Here is an 18,870-nt window from a genome sequence, read left to right on the forward strand (position 1 = left end):
AAAGACTTGCTGATTAGATCTTCTTCATCGGCAAAGGTTCAACATTTTGTACTTTCAGTTCCTTGGAGTTAAAGAATCCTTCGCAGACCTGACAAAGTGGTGATTGTTTTGATAGGCTGAGTTTCAGTGGACTTTTTTGTTCCAAAGCTTCTTCCAGAATCCTACTGGAGCGAGAGTGAGGCTGTAATGAATATCTCGGAGCTTCCAGAAGAATATATCACTGGTGAGCCACTTTGTTTTATTTTTAAAATCCTTCAGATTGAAGTGGCTAAAGAAGAAACACTGAAAAGTAACTTGTGAAAGGTTTACAAAGTGAGAGTGAGCGTGCGTTTCTTACCTCCAAGTTCTTTTACATTCAAGATGGCATTTGGAAATGGCACTGCTTTGATGCTGAAACCTGGGAGGAGAAAAGTTAAAACAACATTATAGTGGTGTGTGTGCGTGTGCGTGCGTTTCTGTGTGTGTTCTTCTCGGGGTAAGCTGATTGGCTCCATTATTTATCAATAGTGAGAAAATGAACTTCAAACAAATGTGATTTAAAAAATGGTATCGCTGCGGAGTTTCCTCAGGATATTTGGCGTACCTTTTCCAAACCACCAGCTGGTGAGCACACCGAGAGCTGACGACATATTCGTCTTATAAACACAAAAGGAAGAACACTTTGTGTGGTCCGGGTTAGCAAAACAAGAAAACAAGGAAAGCTCAATAGAAAAGTGATTTGGTCTGTCTCGGGGTTAGCAGAGGATACAAACTAATGTATCATGTGGTTCGTTCCTGCAGTCACGTACGGGAAATAGTAGGAAATCATCAAGAAACCCACTAGAAGAAGTGATTTAATGTTGCCAGATTGTCTTGGTGGGAATTCGTAATCTGTTAACATTCATGAATGGGAGGAGATTTTCTAAACAGCAAGATTAGCTGTGTACATAACCAAGTTGAAAGAGAAGGGGACCACTGGAGAACGTTTCTTTTTGGCCTTCATGTCTGTTTTTTTTTTTTTTTTTTTTTTCCCGTAAATGTTGGCAGAAAAGGACAGCGCTGACAGCTACTTCTTATTTCAGTAAAGTTCACTGAAACAGTTCTTTGCTAAAGTAAGTAATCAACATATTTCAAACACTGAAGCTCGAACAGCAGAAGGCGCTGACAGGCGTTCGCTCCATCCACACTACAGACACTAACGGTTATAAGCAGCACGTTTGGGGATTGCCTTATATTTAGCCTGTACTGGACAAAGATTAAACCTAAAGCAGGCCCTCTGCAACGGCTCAACGCTGCTGCTGTCAAAGTGTGGGGTGGACGGAGGAATGTCGGAGTTCCTCGGGGACTGCATTGCTTATATGGACAGGAGAGTGTTGACTACCGGGAGAGTGATGTTCGAACCCTACAGCCTTGTCCTCCTCTGGACATACTTAACAGCAGTCTCCCACTTGACTGAAGGACAGGAAAAAAAAAAAAAAGCTTCAGTATTGGCTGGTGACATACTGACATCCATTCTGGCACAAATACTGCGATGTTGGAGTACATACTGAGATTTTTCTCTGTTGGAAAGCTGGAATACCTGGACAGTATTATCTATCTGGAGTTCTGATCCAAAGAACTTCATGTTCCCAAAGCATCAGGGAATTTCAGAAGTGTAATGAGCTTGCACATGTGAGGAAGGTGTCATGGATAGAACTGGGGAGGTTGTGCGAGTCATTATCGAGGATCGAGTTTGACAATTTTCCTCTGAAAGCAATACCCACCCCCCTCCCAGACAGATCCACGTGTTCCATTGACATACCTGTTGTAGGAACGATGCCGTCGCTGCCCTCACTACAGAGACGTGAGAGCAAGCTGGTCTTTCCAGCGCCTGTCAGGCCAATGCACACCACATCATACTCTGGTCTTGGTGGCGGAGGTCCTTTACAGCACAGTGCCCTAAAACACTAAAACAAAGGACACCAGACAATGAATCCACGGGGAAACAGACTGGACGGCTTAGAAACACAGGGAGAAAGACATGGACAAATGCTCATGTTCAGTGCAACGAGATATCTAGAGAATGCAGTTAACCTTAAATCAATGCTTTATGGCTGTGGGAGAAAACTGGAGTACACAGAGAAAAACCAGCACATGCACAGAGAGAACATGCAAACTGCACACAGAAAGGCCTCCAGCAGGGGTTTGGACCTGGGATATTCTTATTGTGAGATGAGAGCTACACCAAAACACTGCTCTCACTGACATTCCAGCTGTCGCCTTTTAATAAAGCAGAAATCTAGACGTTTTAGGAGCTCCAGCAAAAAACTACAGACAGGAAAACTAATGAGCAACGAAAAAGGACAAATCTAGAATCAGTGTTTCTTGTATTATCCAATCTATGTCATGTGGAGCAGAAGATATTGAACAGGATGGTTACATGCCTGCGTCTGAAGCTGGTGCAACATGTTTTTGTCTGCATGAGGACCCTGTCTGATTGGGCCCTTATGGTGGCCAAAGGCAGACCTGTCACTCCATGAATCACGGCCTGAAACTGGGGGGCCTGCTGTGAGACATTAAGGGGCAAATGCAGTGTGAACCGTGAATGAGATCTTTAAACTTGTGTGGAGAGATCAGTATCCATAACTAAAAAGAGATCTCTTTTATTAGCAAGACAGGAACCAGTCTGGACAAGGCAGGGCAGACACACACATAAACACGAGTGCGTGTGCGCGTGCACGTACACAGACTCCCACCCATCGACTAGATCGCATTTCAGGTGGAAGAACATCGAGACAAGGTTTCCTACTCCTCATGTCAAGAGACGACCCTCTTTGACATCCTGTTCAATCAAAGAACACAGTGACAAAGAAAAGCTAAAAAGAAGTTTACCACAGCAGATCTATGCAGAATTAAACAAAAGAAGGGATGAATGAAAATGCATCAGACTTAGTGCACGTTTCCCAGAAATTTAAAGATTTACCTTTATTCCCAAAATACTAGAATTTTAATTTTTGATTAGTGCTCATCTTGTGAGTAACAAAGCAGAAACGGCAAAAACAAAATCCAGAGCAAACCAACATTCGCTACAAGATGCGACCAACGCTTTTTTCAATTTGAAGAGCGGCAACAGATCAGCGGAGGACTTCAGCCTCCGTTGTTTCACGGACCCCAAAGACAGCAGTGACCACCAGGGTCAGTTTTCAGAGTCGTGCCAAAACAGGGCTGCCGTTTGATGGAGATGTGGGGGAATCTGCTTCAGCAGAACCAGACGTCGGCAGAGCAACCCGACCCCCCCGACTCCTCCGTGAACCCACCAGTCTGCTTAAACAGGAAACATTCTCCTCTTCCAGAGGAACGGCGAGATCAGAAACACACGCGTGTCAGATGGAGGAACACATGTACAAACTTGGTTTGATGAGGTCATTCTATTCTGTCTCTTCTCCGCTCGCCACCTCCGACTGCTTCCTACCCACCCCGAAGCTACATGTAAGGATTTCTGTAAAAGATGAAATCCACTCCTGTGCTGTCAGTCCCGAGGACTTGGAAGCTGCTGCAAGCTGGACGGCATTTTTTTTCCCCTTAACCTCTTTATAAAATCATTTCTGTAGACCCAAGTGTGCCCCACAAAGACGGCAACAAAGAAGGTTGCTGCCCCACTGGCGATGTGAGAGCCGACAGAAAGGACAACTCCCACCGGGGAGTTGAGATTTCACAACAGTTACCAAAGGAGCATCCAGGCCCTGACCCTGGGGTCCCTGCGTACACAGCGGCCCCTGTGAGAGAGAAAGATGGCAGCTCCCACCCCTGGCCCTCTCTGACAGCACAAGATTGACGAGGAGAGCTTGGTCAAAAGGCTCACAGGAGAAAAATAAATACGTCGAAAAGCTTTTGCTTCACTCGAGACATAGCCCGCCATGTCAATGACACACTCGGTGATTTGAGAGTCAGTGTGCGGTGTCACCGAGACAGAGCTCAAACGTGACCGGTGCGTCGCTCCATAAATCCTGAAGGAATCCAGAAAAATGGCTGAGATGGAAAATTTATTCAACCGAGTTATAAAGGATTTCTTCAATGTAATGGAGGAAAATCATCCATGGAGGTTTATCTGTTATGACTCCTTAGGAGGGAACCTGCACATTCAGAACGGGGCAATCCGCCTGCCAAAACACTCCACATAAAAAGTCTGCTGCACCTCAACTTTATTGATTAGTTGCCTCTTATGTGATTGGAGAAGTTTTAATGGTGCTTCCCTGAAAGACCTGTCGAGACATTACCTCACTGTTGTCATGAAAGATGATTAGCTAGGCTTTATGTTAATGAGAAAAATTGTTATATGAATACCAATACGGACATAGTCGCACCGGTTTTTCTTTCCAGATAAAAAAAAAAAAAGACATGTGACAGAAGAGGAAAAACAGTTTCCCCTTTTAAAATTTGAACAAGATGTGAAGACTTTTAATGGCTGAAATAATCAGGCCACCTGGCAGCGAACCAGGGCTCAAGTAGACGCTCAACTTATCAGCACGTATCCTCGTCTCAGTGATATCGGACCTCGTATTAAGAGGTACAAACAGCAGTGATGGTGTCAAAGTATGATTGCTGTTAAAATTCTTGCCCTATGCAATGATCTTGTTGTTCAGTCAATACTGAAGTCAAACCACAGAGAGCCTATCCAATGTCACTCTGGAGCATTCTGACCTCAAGTCTGTTAATTTGCATACTGCTAACACATGTCTGTGGTTGACTTGATAGCGCTTGAATGGAAAAAGATCAAGGAACGGGGCTGAGCCATGAAGGGTTCAGATGGAGTAGAAAGAAATAAAGGAAAACATCTTTGCTGGTGAGTCATTGGCCACCATGTTACAAGTTCACCTGACGTAGCTGGACCGAACAGGAGCCAGGCTCTTTTTAGAAAACCGCTCTGTATTTTTAGAGGTAATAAATGTGGGTTAGAGGGAAGCCGCTACCACCGCAGCAGACTAGTTCATGTTTCACTCCCGTACTCTCTGGCTACCGACGAGACACCACAGGACAGGAAAGACGGCAGTGGCATGACAGCATGTTCCAAATTGAGGCATATCAACAAGCTTCCCTTTTGTATGGGCCGCTTCTCTTCGTGCCTTCGTTGTGAAATAAGTTTGGAAATGTCAAAGGATATATGCCGCTCATGGCCGACAAATTATCCCGGAGGGTGTTTTGTTATTTGCTGAGAGAATGATCCCTTAACGTGTGAGTGCATTTTGATTTTCAGGAATGTACATAAATGCCAAAAGTAACAGAATAAAATGCTTTTTTCTGCACAGTACTAAAACATCTCACCAGCTAATCCTGCTGAAGTACTCAGGACAGCCCCATAATTGACGCAATCGCTTGCCCAGAAAAAAAGTGAGCTGTTGTTCTGGATCATTACAAACATTAAATTACCCCGTACTTATTCCGACGTCAGAGCAGTAGGATAAAAGCTAAACGACAGATGTGAAAATGTTTTGTAATAATAGTGCGAGTACTTTCCGCACTGCAGCAGGTAAATATTTATGAATTCACAGCTAAGTTTCAAAGAAAGGGATGCCTTTCTTATGTTGGGAGTTCCTGTCTGAGATTCAAGCATCAGGCATCAGATCATCCTTTCGTTGAAAAAACACTGTGGGAGAAAAAAAAATTCCCACTGAAACAGAAAAAAAAAAACTATACTGCTGTGATTTATTGAGAGTAAGTGCCTGATGACTGAGTCATTTGGCCCAGCCTTACATCAAGCTCACATTTTGAACTTTAGCCAAAAGGAAAATAAAAATAACAGGAGGTGTTAATCTGGAAACTATGGATGGATGGGAATGTGCTGCCAAAATGTAGAAAGTTTAAATATGCCGATACTCAAATGATGTATGGGAACAGTTAGTCAAGCATAAGCACTGAATGACGTGAACGCAGCACCAGAAAACCAAAATGATTTACTTAATTTACAGATATTTTCTTTATTAATAGCAGAATATACTTGTGTTGCTTGTAATATGTGGAATGGTGACAACAAGAGTAATAATGTAAAAAAAAAAAAAAAAAAAAAAAAAAATCACATTTACTTTAATGTATTTTCAACAGGCTGTCAAAACAAAAACAAGCCATGGCTTCCTCCATGGCTGAGAATTTACATTAGCTGGGTATCTTGCCTTCCTGACAACTGTCGGGCAACCAAAGGAAAGAAGAGAAGAGGAGGAGGAGGAAAGAGAAAGGATATCCAAGACACCGCTCTCTGGTAGTCATAGCCACTGTAGACAGACAGACACAAGACACGGACGGGCAAGCGGGCCGTTTTTATTTTTCCAGACCAAGTGTCGGGACAACACTTGCGTGCAGGGCTCACTCTTGACCTTTGGAAATGACAGTCCTTTATATGGGCGTCCCAGCGGAGGAGTGGCGCTAACAGCTATGTGTGTAATACACACCGGCCTCAGTCATAACACAGGCCTGCAGCGGAGAAGGACATACAGGATGAAGGGAGCGTAGAGGGGAGCAGGGGAGGTGGAGTTGGGAGGGGACGGGGGGGGTGGATGGCCACATTCATTCATCCTCATTCATCTTCCACCCCCCCCTTCAGTTGTTGTTGTTATTTGCCGCTTTGAAGCTGGATGGGGGGTGAACAGTGGGACGCAGTGTGGTTCAGTACAGTGAGTGAAGGGGGTGTATGGGGTGCGCTGCATGCCATTCTCGTTAAGGGGTGAGAGAGACATGCAAGACACACAAGTCTGCTCGCCGGACTCTTCCCGTGCTTATCTGTTACCACAATAACCAAAGCCTGCTCCAGGCCGGGTTCCCGGAACACCTCAACGAACCCACCCACCCCTCTTTTAGCTTCAGACCACAATGCATTTCAGGCCAGTCGAACCAGTTGCTCAATCGCTCCCCGTATTTTTCTAACCTTTCGCTACTAACAGCACTTGCGTCTCAGAGCTGCAGGTTTTCCTCCCGGAGGGCTCTGGCGAGATGATACCAGAGGCATGATGCTTGTTACTACAGGCCTGATTGGCTGTTTTCTTTCAACTTCAACTGCAAGATAAAACAAACAAAATGTGCCTTTGGCGGCCAGAACTCTGATAAGCTTTCAACTGTAGCTGCAGGTGATGAAACACAAGATTTACTGCACTTCAAAAATGATGACCAGTTTAAGGACACTAAACAGGTGCCATTCATTACCCCGCATCAGAAATAGATCCCTGAACAAACACAAACACCTCCGCATGCGTGCACATGTGCGTGCAAACGCACTCGCACAGATGCATACTCTCAGAGAATACACTGGAACAATAGGGAGATGGGTTTCATTCCCCGTTTCATGTCTTCACAACGCACATCCAGTTGTGTGGAATGTGTTTGATGCGGTGAACGTTGAACGTGTCTGCTGCCGACTCCCGACGGCTCAGAATGTGATATCACACAGACCTACTGGACTGAAATGACAGACATACAGGAATAATAAGATGACCCTGTCTGCACCAGCTCAACATCCCGTCTGGTGAAGTAGACCGTGTCTTACTTAAGTCGACAAAACAACCCACAAGCCATTATGAAGGCTCGTCTGTGTGTGCGTGTGTGTGTGTGTGTGTAGAGGGGCCTGGTTTAAAAGCTGATTTTCTTGTCGCCGTCTTGCAGGCATATCGTCCCCTCATTCTGAAGCGACGTCCTCTCCCTCTCTCCCCGTCTCCGCCGCCCCGCCACTCAATCCATTCATCCTACTTCTGTCTGTCTGGGCCCCGTTTCAGAGCTCCAACACTATTGCCCTGATGCTAAGGTGTCTGGACAAGGAGACAAACTGGAACACACACACACACACACACACACACACACACACAGGCACTGGGTGAAGTTACAGCGCCCCCCAGCTTATCATTTGCACATATAACATAATGTGCAAGTGAAAATGCAATGCACTGCTGTACATCACAAATCGATAAACTCAGTGCAGTTAGCCAAATGCATGTAAAATACTGCCATACTACATTCTTACTGTGCTATTCCTGTTTTTTTCTTGAGTGATTTTTTTTTCCCATGTGAAGCACATGAGAGTGAAGCCACCACCTCATCTTTCAGGCCCAAAGTCAAGTCAACTTTCTGGAATGACAAAGACATGTCTGAACTATAAATGGAGGTTTTGAACAACAGACTGGAGCGGCCGCCCCGCTTCCCCCCCCTCTCTCCTTCGGTTCCCTTTTCAGCCCCAGTGCTAGCCTTCTCCTATCTGGCCTGACATGGTAGCTTGTGACCCTGCCTGGTTGTGAGGGAGGCAGGATCAAAGGCAAAGGGGCAGCCTTGGAAAAACACTTGGACTGAGAATGGACGGGATATCTGTCAGGAAGCCTTTCCCACTGGGCTCACTAGTGCTCGGGCACAGGGATCGAGTTACCACCCGAAAAACACCGACATGAAAGAGGGGGCGACGCTAATCCGCATACACGGAGCTCTTCGTCCTCCTCTGTCCTCCAGCGGCGCTCCGCCACCAATGTATCCCTTCAGTCTTTTGCTTCGCGAGTTCATACACCGCCAACACTTCATATCTCAGAGTCACCCCAAAACCACACAAACGTAACACCCCTCTCGCCCCCCACTTCCCAAGCTCCTCTGCACCGCCACCTCTCCCTGCTCCCCAATGCAAGCTTCATCACAGAGGATTAACAGGAGACCCTGACACAACCTATTGTTAAGGAGACAGAGGGGGCTTGGGTGGTTTTGCCACCCCGAAAGGTTTTTTTTTTTTTTTTTTTTTTTTTGTATACCGAGGTTGGTGATGCTTTTAGAGCAAACTGAAGGACTTCAAGGACTCAGTCTTCATAGTAGAACCTTATCGACATTTTACACATCAGCACATGCAACATCTTCCCTGTGGCACAGACTCTGGTCTCCCAGCATGCAAGAGCTGCTTAGTAGCAATGAGCAGGTCAAAGAAAATAAGAATACAGGTAGAAAGAGGCTGACACGGGCGATGTTGTGTTTCCAGGAGCGTGTGGGATGCAGGGAGCCTTTAGGACGAGGATGGCATACATGCGTATGTGTGTGGCGGGGGAGGTGGGGGTGCGGTGGGTTGTCAGCGCTGTAAATCTTGATGTCACTGACAAGGGGAGACTGTTGCGGACCATTACCATAAATCTGACAAACGCTAAGTTGATGGGAGGCTGTATCTGTCTGGTCAGGGAATTGTCTAGACGATCCTATTGAGGAGTCCTACAGTGTCGTCCTGTTTGCTCCCAGCACCATCTGGATGCGGCAGTAAGTGCCCGCTGCCACGGTTCACACTCACACACTTGCACGCGGTCACAGACACAAAGTATACAATCACCTCAAAGACCAGAGCAAAGGACTTGACCTCAATACTGCAACACAACAAAGACAAATATATGTATAATGCAATGACTGTAAATTCTTTTAGAATTCACACAGATCCTTCAACAACAGGTTAGACACAGCAGTTTTATGTCCACAGTCAACATATTATTGTGAGTTTAATATGCTACAATAGCTTATCAGAGTACAAAGTAGCATTGGATAATCATCAAACTATATATATTTTTAAATCATTCAGCATTCTTTTGGGTAAAACAAGTTTTAAATGGCCTTTAACGTGCACCACAGACACTTGAAGCTCTCTCTCTTTCTGTCTCTCTCTCTCTTTGTCTCTGTCTGCCTCTCTCAAACCAGAGTTCACCTGAGGAGAATAATCTGGTCCGGATCCAAGAGCTCTGGAGAGTTCAGCCAGCACTGCACGGGTTCGACATTTGTCCAAATCAGATAGGCCAAGAGCAAACCGCTGAGAAATCTTCTGCTTGCATATTGCTCACGCTTTCTTTTTCGGCAGCCTGATTCACAAACGTCCCCTCTACTACAAAGTTCATAACCTTTTTGTTTGTGCCCCTCCACACTATCAAGGCTGAAACTGTAACAGCTTTAAAAGGAAGCCACAGCAGTAAGGATAAATGGATATGTGCTTCCAAAGTACAAAATCAGTCACACAGAGGGAGTTCACTTATATAATAGTTGGAAGTCGAAATGGATTTGATGGGGGAGATATTGAGCGCAGAAATAGAATCTGAGCAGCAGGTCCGCGAGACACGCCGAGGGCACTGAGAGACTGCAGCTGCCCCCCAAACACATTTATCTGTCTGGAACCTACCTTGGAGCTACTGTGTGTTTCAAGACATTTACTGGAAAAGTACATTAGATAGAGAATGAGGGGGACGGCATTAAGGGGCCCACCCACAGGACTGTTTTCATGTTACCCTCTTTTTGTGTAAGAATGCAAGAGGCTGGGATGGTGGCAAGGCAGCTGCATTCACAGACTGAAGACACCTTTCCTCCGTGGGATATCCAGAGGGTAGATAAGGAGGCCACAGAATTAAGTGTTTGAAGGGGTACCACTAGGCGCCATTACGGTATATAAATCTTGTAATTGGGAAGGGTGATTAGCTTGGCCGCATTAGCATACGGCGGTGAAAACTTTGGTTTCCTGGGCACAGTGTAGGGCAAAAAGATGTTTTTCCGCACCCATATAGAGGATCAAAGCTTGAGGGGCCCCCTTTTGAAGGCCCTGAAACCAGTGTGCAAGAACCAAGGGGGGTGGGGGGCGCCCCATCTCACAGACATAAAAAGGATGGGTGGATGGGGAGGGTACTTGTCCCACTTACATCAGTTATAGCTCATTTTCATACAGCATCTATCTATCGACGACTAACTCAATTTTCGATAAAAACAAATCTGAGGGCCCCTGTTCTCCCTGAAACAAGTGTGGGAAAGTTGCAAGCTTAAGAACATTGTCATTAAAAGTGAAAGAGCCCTCCTCATCAAACATTTCTAGGCCCCTCTGAGACTGATGGGGACCGACTGAACAATAAATCTGTTTTTATACATTCTGCAGAGGCCGAGAATTAGGTTGATGAGGGGGGGAAGGAGGAGGTGAGGGGGGCGGGGGGGGGGGGGGGGGGTCCTTTTTCAATGGAAATAAATTCTCACAGGATATATAGAAAATCTTTGATTCTTTAACTTAACTTTTCCTCACATATGTTACAAACAAGCCCCGGCCTCAGACAGGGATCATTCATAATGTCCTCAATGACCTTGTTGAGCACGTCAGTGTGGGCGGATTAAGAACGGAGTGGGCTACGAACAACTATTGAGGACATGGAGAGTGAATCCCTCTGTTCTACAAACCCTGAGCAGTGACGGTAAATAGGCCTCTGGGGGCTTGTAGGACAAACAAAATGGAAAAGCCATTAACTGTAAAGAACAAGGCATGATTTAACCTGAACCCAGCATAAACTATAAAGCCTTTTCAGTCAGTCAGTTCATCTGATTGGTTATCAGAGAACTAAAAACACTAATTTTACTTGACCATTGCTGCATTAACATTGATATTACTTCAAGTGGTTCCAATAATGTTCAAAATAACGTCGCCCAAAAAATGAGATAAACAGGAGAAGAGAGGCATTAATTGTTGATTAATGATTGAATAATGATTTTACATGACCAAAACTAAGGTGCAGCTATGTGATGCATCTCCACTCAGTCAGTCCAACCTAGTTGGATAATTCAGATGAACATTCTTGAGAAATTTGCGTTTTTAACTACAGCCATGAAATAAAATACACTGTAACTGCAGATATAACCGGTGTCCTGCTCTGTGAACAGAGACTTCTGCCAATGAAAAATAAACAGAAAAGCAAAAGGTTTGATAAGAGGTTGGTTTATATTTTGCTGAGGAGTAGGCAATCTCAACTGGAACCCAACCCCCTGCGTGACGCCAACAGTGACGCCACGAAGATAAGAGGGAACACATTTTCAAGGAGATAAGGAGTATGAGCTTTGTGCATTGAATGACAACATGATCCGCCAAGGGGCTTTTAACAGCATCAGAAAAATAGAGGAACATGAGTCATTATTTGAGACCATATACTTGGAGATGGAGTCTAGACAACCATGACTATTTCAAAGAAACTAAATCTTTCTTCATGGATCTGCAACACAAATGTACTCAAGTTATTTTTATTTTACTGTGCGTATTTCACCAACAATACTCTACAAGATGTCCAGATGCTTTCATTTACGCTGTGTTGGGAAACCTGACGCGCATGCAAATGCTGTGTCTTGCATCCAGATGTCCAGCTGACGGAGACTTTATCTATCACCAGGTATGAGAACGCACTGCTGAGCAAATGTGTTTTTTTTTTTAATGGGAAAATGGAGTTTACTTCCAAGAAGCTGATTTACTACATACACAATATGTTATGCACTCACACGATACTGCTCATGCACTCATTGGCGACTGCTTCCTGGTCGCGTGAAAAGCTCCGGTTAAGTCCAAACCACAGACTTATGGGCAATGTATTAACACCTTCAACTTTTGTAAATATTGTAAGGGAAACAACCGGCAGCAGCTCTGCTATAATATTACAATTATGGGGCCGGTAAGGCGAATACAATGAAAATTCATATCATATAGTCATATCTTTGAGAATATGAAATAATCCGGTTTTAAAATGAAAGAGAAGGAAAAAAAAAAAAACAGTTTTAAGGTAAATAGTCTTCTGGTCTGAAAGAGTGTTTTCCACATCACAAGCACCAGCTGGACCACTTTGTAACCACACTGCCTTGTTTCTTTTGGAGCCACACAGCCTTGTTTACATACTTGGAAACACTTTAAACACTTTAAAGTTACGCCCAAGTCCCAATTACCGGGTGTTTTTACATATATAATACCTGTAAACTAATGCACCAGTAAAACGCTATCGCATGTATAGCAGGTAAATTAAAGTGTGTGTATGCGTGCCGAGACTGATTTATCTATGAACAATAATCCCTGTTTTAGGATATAGTTGCTAATCTTTTAGGCTGTTTATAGACTGATGCTCACTAAATTTTTTTAAATCCTGTTTATTGAAACCACATCAACACAAATGAAATTAACACTCTTTAGAAAACAGCAAAGATGTAAAATCCAACTTGTATTGCTGTTAAATTCCTCATAATTTTTTCAAGGTAAAACTGTTTGATTGCACAAACTGAGCGGGATTAAAACGAATAACGACCGCTGAGACATCGAAGCCAAACATCTGGTGGTATTTCGAACTCTGGGAAATCGCAGGTCGCTTTGTGCCATAACCTTTTCTATTGAGCATGAATCTTTGATACGCCGGGGCGTTTCGGCGCGTTTGTCGGAAGTTAACCAGACACATTGTTTTAACCTTTGCCGAAGGAGCCTCTGTCTCATTCCCAGAGGCTGGCTGTGTAAAAGGGTCAATGACTTCAATAGGCCTTCATTAAGCACAGTTAGTGTCAACAGTTAATTATGCAAATAAGGAGACCCCTCATGTGGTTTGTGGGTCCCTGGCCTCCCCCTTTCATTGCAGCCTCTGTTACACACACATACACAGTACCACCCCACACACACACACACACACACACACACACTCTCCATATAGCACATACATTCACTCATACACACTGTATGCCATTCATACACTACTTTTCCTCCTCACTCATTCCATGTCAGGAATCAAAAATGCGAGTGTTATGCTGCCGATACATAAATGGAGGCCGATGAGGCCCCTGAGGTCTCCAGTGGCTTTTCTTGCCATCAAAGAACCTCCGGAAGGTTCTTGCTGGGTGAAGCTGAAAGCCCACCAAGTTCTCCTCATCAAGATTGGAGAGCGGGGGGGCATCCGCGCCGCCTCAAAAACAAAATGGAGGAGAAAAAACTGCATCAAAACAGTCAATTAGGCAAAAATGCATGACAGCCAAATTCGAGCATTGTTTCTGTGATGGTAATGACAGGCCTCTTCCACACATCTGATGTCTGCGGCCCCCTGATTTTCAAAGGCTGGGAAGCCATCAGTAATTAATAATCACACGCTTTGGGCCCCACAGTTGTGACTGGCGGATTCTTTGGAGGGCCAGCTTCAAAAACCTCCAAACCACTTTCACCTAGCTCTTGACAACCCATCGTGGCTCGTTTCTGTCCATCTCCCTCACAAATGGCTCCGTCGCTGCCTGCTGTTTGCTTCAGGTACATTGTTTATCTGCCATTTGAGGCTCCACTTCATTCTAGTGGGGGGGGGGGGGGGGGGGGGGGGAGACTGTTGTGGGCGCCGGTGTTACCAGGCTCCCTCTCAACCCTCCATCTAAACCCGTTCACCTCCCACTAATTGTGGAGAGATATGGTCGTTGGGGGTTCGAGGGGCGGCTACATAAAATGGCCTTCCTTTGTGAACTGAGGAGTGTTTGCACACCACATTTGCTTTTGGAACTGATCTCTTGTTTGTTATTTTGTTTTCCTTAGCTTTTTTTTTTTTCCTTTTTTTTTTTTTTTTTTTTTCTCCAGCAAAGAAAACTTCTGAAAAACAACCATCTCAATGTGCTTATGCAATCGTAAATGAGAACCAGATTGGCTTTCATTGGTCCAAACCTACAAAGTAAAGCTGTGGGAGTGAGACTCTTTCACCATGTGATACAGGTGTCAAGTTTTTGATGCAGGACAAATAAATCTCCTCTTGAAACACGGAAGAGGATTTATTACAGAATGAAATGGCAATCGTTCAGACCATCCAGTTGCATGTTCACACGGTTACTTTCAAAATAAATGCTACATGTGCTTGCTCTGATGTACAGGCTCTCTATGCAGTGCATGTGTAGGTTCAACAGAGTGTGGGCTGAATGAGACGGGGAGGGTCAGGGAAGTTCATCTGCACCTAAGTAACCTCTATGAGGGTACTACGCCAGTGCAGTCTGAAACGGCTTGTTTCTCATCTTTTTGGGGGATAGGGTGAGGCTCCGGTCTTCACTTTTGTTGTAATCTGCTGTAGCAGGAGCAAAAATAAAATCTGCAGCCTGTTTTATACATTTAAAACAATCAATGAGGACACAGACCAGGAACTCTCTTGTTTTACTTTTGATGCTTTCTCCAGTCAATCTTGTCGCTGGGGAAAGTACCTCGTTTCACTGCAACACATCATTCTATTCTACTATTATTTCTCCTCCCCTTGTGTTACGGTTAGGGTTCCAATTCATAAACAGATGCGCCTCGAAGCTTCTTGTAAATCGGCCTCATAGTTTCATTTGAAATCCACTGTGCTTGAGTATGTAGTGATCAAAAAGCATGTGTGCCTTCTCACTGCAGTATGCATGTGTGTGAAACATGGAGGAACCTGAAAAGGCTACGGGCTGAACAGGAAAAAAAAAAAAAAAAAATGTGTGTGTAGACTAGCGCCATACAGAACCCAGTGACTAAATCCCACACAGGGAGTGCTTGACTTGAGCCAATGGAGTCCACATGTCGTACGCACTTCAAAAGGGACAGAAAACATATCACATCATATGAATCCTTCCTCGTTTCACAGGGATATAACATCAAAATGCAAGAAGATAAACGTATGTCTTGCTTTAAACAGTTCAACTGCCTTAACTAACTACAGACAGGCTTTTCTTTACAGTTAAAACAGTATCGCACTCGTAATGTGATTTGTGACAAGCTCACTTATCTGATCTCTCTCTCCCTCTCCTTTTTAAGTTTAAACTTTTGGCAGTGCAAGCGTTAATCAGGAGAGAAAAGCCGCCAAAGTGATGATTTTTCAGTTTCTATACTGTCAGGTCAATGCTTTTTCTGTTCTTGGTGTGAAATGTATTTTAATAAATACTGACAGCTTATCAGTTTGAGTTTAACCAGGCAGTTTTGGATGGCCACCGATTAATATGTAGCATTTGATTCAGTTGATAAATGTGTGTTTTCAGAAATGTTTCACTCAATTTGGCTATTTGCATGCCACTAACCCAGGGTGAAGTTGTTCTTTACCAAGTCTGTCTTCAGTGCATATTTGCTTTGCATTATCCTGACACCTACTGGATGACCTACTAACACTTCCCAGTAAACAGTCTCATCGTGTCCAGACAGGTGCTCCGCAGACATACACACTTACAAACGCCACAGAAGTTTTGTTTTTTTTCCCCTCTCAATGAAATATGTAAAATGAACCGAGGAGGAATTGCCTCTCGTAAATGAGAAAATAAATAATTGCGTTCAAGACAGAGCAGATTAACACCATGTGAGACTATGCAACAGCCCACTGGGATCGGCAGAGAACATGAGCCAAGGACTCCACATTACTAACAAAATCATACTTTTCCGGAAGAAAAGATGGACACCAGACAAGTGGGAGAGAGGCACATGTGTGTGTGCACACACACACAGAGGAAGAGCCAAGGCTGACGGACAGATGTTGTGCGTATGGCAGTGTTGCGCAAAGGAGCTTTCATAAACGATTGAGCACAGAGGGAAACGTTTACTTAGTCAAAGACAGGAAAGGAACGTCAAAGGCCGACTGTGCCATGATCCATCACAGACTCACCTACGACAATGCACAGCCCAACCTGATTGAGGTCTGATCGTCCAAGACCTTCCTGGGGTCTGTCTTCACACAGAAAGCACATCTTACCTACCAGCCGTGCATAAAAGTGTCTGATAAAAGGTCTGCATGAAAGGAAGAAAAATACAGGCGGTGGCTTGAAAGAGAAAATCTCATATTAATCTGCTATGAAAAGATGAAAAGGATTCAAGGTGGTTGTAATTCCCAACAAAACTCAAAATGATCTCAGACCGCAGCTCCTAAATAATGTTTAACTAGCTTCGCCTTGAAGAAACAATGTTGTCATCGAGACGTAGCCGTCCCTCTTTAAGCACGCCGCTTTGCGAAAACCCCAGAGGAAATTGAATTTAGGGCAGGTATCAAGAACAGGAAAAGAAAGTGCACAATAAAACACCCACGGAGGGATGGTTTTAATAGAGTCAGGGTAAATGCATCCACTGTGTAATCACCGATGACGCAGAGGCTTTCATAAAACTTTTCATGCTTTTTTGGACTCTCACACTGCAGAGTGAAAATGACAGCACCCAATAAATAAGTCACAACAAAAGATGCTTATCTTTTAGCAGGGGAGGGAGGGAAATCTGAATGGAGTATTTCTTTTACATGTTGGAAACTTCCTCACTTTCAGTTTCCATACATCCTTTCATGAGCGTGCTTGTTAATGCCTCTTAAAACAAACTACAGCTAAGTCTGATTTAAATTATTTATGAAGGGATTTTCTTTAATGGCTGGAGTAACCTCACCTGACCCCTAAAATGCAATAGCCTAGGATTTGTTTGGCACAGTGTGGTAAGCTTCATCTAAGTTCACATTGTACTACTGAAACATCCAGGAGTTCGTGCACATAAAAGCTAATTGATGGTTTTGTGTGCTGCCGGTATGGGAGCCAGCACGATGTTGATTCAAGTGAAGTACATCCAGAAACTTTTATCTCCCCCCCCTCAGTGAGTGACTGTGATAAACGTGTGTAGTAAAAGTGCAGGTGATTTAACGGAGCACATTATCAGTGACTGGATGGCTCCACCCAGAGGACACAAGAATAAATGTTACACATTCAATCTTCTGCCACTCAATGAGTTTCACAACTTTATTTTTGTGTGTGTGTGTGTAAGATTACAAAACCATGCAACAGAGTCAAATTTCGCTATAACCATCAGATTTAGACGAAGCCAACAGAGATTCACAATTTCAACACCAATAGTCAACACACAGTTATTATGAAAGCGAATATTTTGCACATATCGTCACTTACATGCATTTGCTCCAAACTCCGAGCTGTATGAACTGGAATTTCAATTGAATTTTAAGCAAACCAGATGATGTGCATTTATGTAATGAGGAAGATTTTGGCCCGGAGGCATCTACGCATGTCAAGGTGTGCACAATTACTAGGCACCTCCTTCTCCTCAGGCAAAATCTGCCAGAAAAGATATCTAACAGGCTCAGAACTGTCAGGGATTGTAAAAGGTCTTTCAGGGGGATGCGTCAGTCTTGAAGTTGTCAAGTTACTGGCGTGTGATCACAGAACCATCAAACAGAGATCCAAGAACGGCAACTTACCTGCCAAAGATTTGAGAAGAATCAAAAGTGAATCTACCAGGAATCTATTATTCGACAGAGCTGTCCTGTTCAAGACCTCCAAACCTACATGGAAAGTCCAGTAGTGCTGTGTGTTCAGTGCCCGGAGACATGGCCAAGGTAGGAAAGGCTGAGGCCGACCACCACCGAACAAGACATTAAAACGTCACGGCTGGGCCAAAAAAAATAACTGAAGACAGATGAATCAAAGCTTTTATGGACTGATGAGATGAAGCAACTCTTGATGAACCAAATGGACGGGCCTGTGGCCGGATCGGGAACGGGCAAAGAGTTTAACATAGAGGGACAAAAGCAGGGTGAAGGTGGGGTAATGGTATAGGGCGGTAAGTATTATTTAAAATGAAAAAATGGATCCAAAATCAACACCAAACCCTACTGTAAGTTTCTGGAAGACTCTGAGTGTTGGCTGCGGTTGATGATGATGATGATGATGCACAAAAAGTTTAAGATCCACAGATGAAGAAACTGGCAAACTCCATGGATGGAAGGCGTTTTAGTGTTGCTGAAAAGAGGGAAGGTTATAACAGTCTTTTTTTTCTGTCAGAAATTTTTCTTCATAAATTTTTCCTACTTTACCAGATGAAAATAAATGAGTGAGCTGGAAATACAACTGTGCACAGAAATTGTCCCTGAGAGATTGTCCCTTATGAAAGCCAAAACCTCCCTTTGTAGCTTTCTTCATATTTTGAGATTTGTTCACATTTTGGATCGACAGAGTACTGTTACTGTTCAATAATAAAATTTATCCTTAGATTGATTGTACCTGGTCTGCACAACAGTCTCAGATTGCTTGTCCAATGGACAAAGACATGGAGGCAATCACAGCATCAGAGACTGCTGCCAACTACGTGACAGAATTACAGATATTATAGAATCAAGGAGATGCTTGGTTTTCCCAGACATGGACTTCATACAG

At 44.0% G+C, this 18,870-nt stretch overlaps 1 protein-coding gene across 2 annotated transcripts in view; it reads right to left on the reverse strand.

Annotated features, from left to right (window-relative positions):
- The window catches only part of arl15a (ADP-ribosylation factor-like 15a), an 84,049-nt gene that overhangs the window by 48,203 nt on the left and 16,976 nt on the right, over positions 1 to 18,870 (reverse strand). For both annotated transcript variants that reach the window (XM_030104174.1, XM_030104172.1), the window contains exons 2-3: positions 1,781 to 1,925; positions 338 to 397 (exon numbers count right to left, since the gene is read on the reverse strand). In XM_030104174.1, the coding sequence (XP_029960034.1) occupies positions 338 to 397; positions 1,781 to 1,925 (205 nt within the window). The remainder of the gene's footprint in view (positions 1 to 337; positions 398 to 1,780; positions 1,926 to 18,870) is intronic.

The sequence above is a fragment of the Salarias fasciatus genome, chromosome 12, assembly GCF_902148845.1.
Source record: "Salarias fasciatus chromosome 12, fSalaFa1.1, whole genome shotgun sequence".
In the NCBI taxonomy this organism is placed as follows: domain Eukaryota; kingdom Metazoa; phylum Chordata; class Actinopteri; order Blenniiformes; family Blenniidae; genus Salarias; species Salarias fasciatus.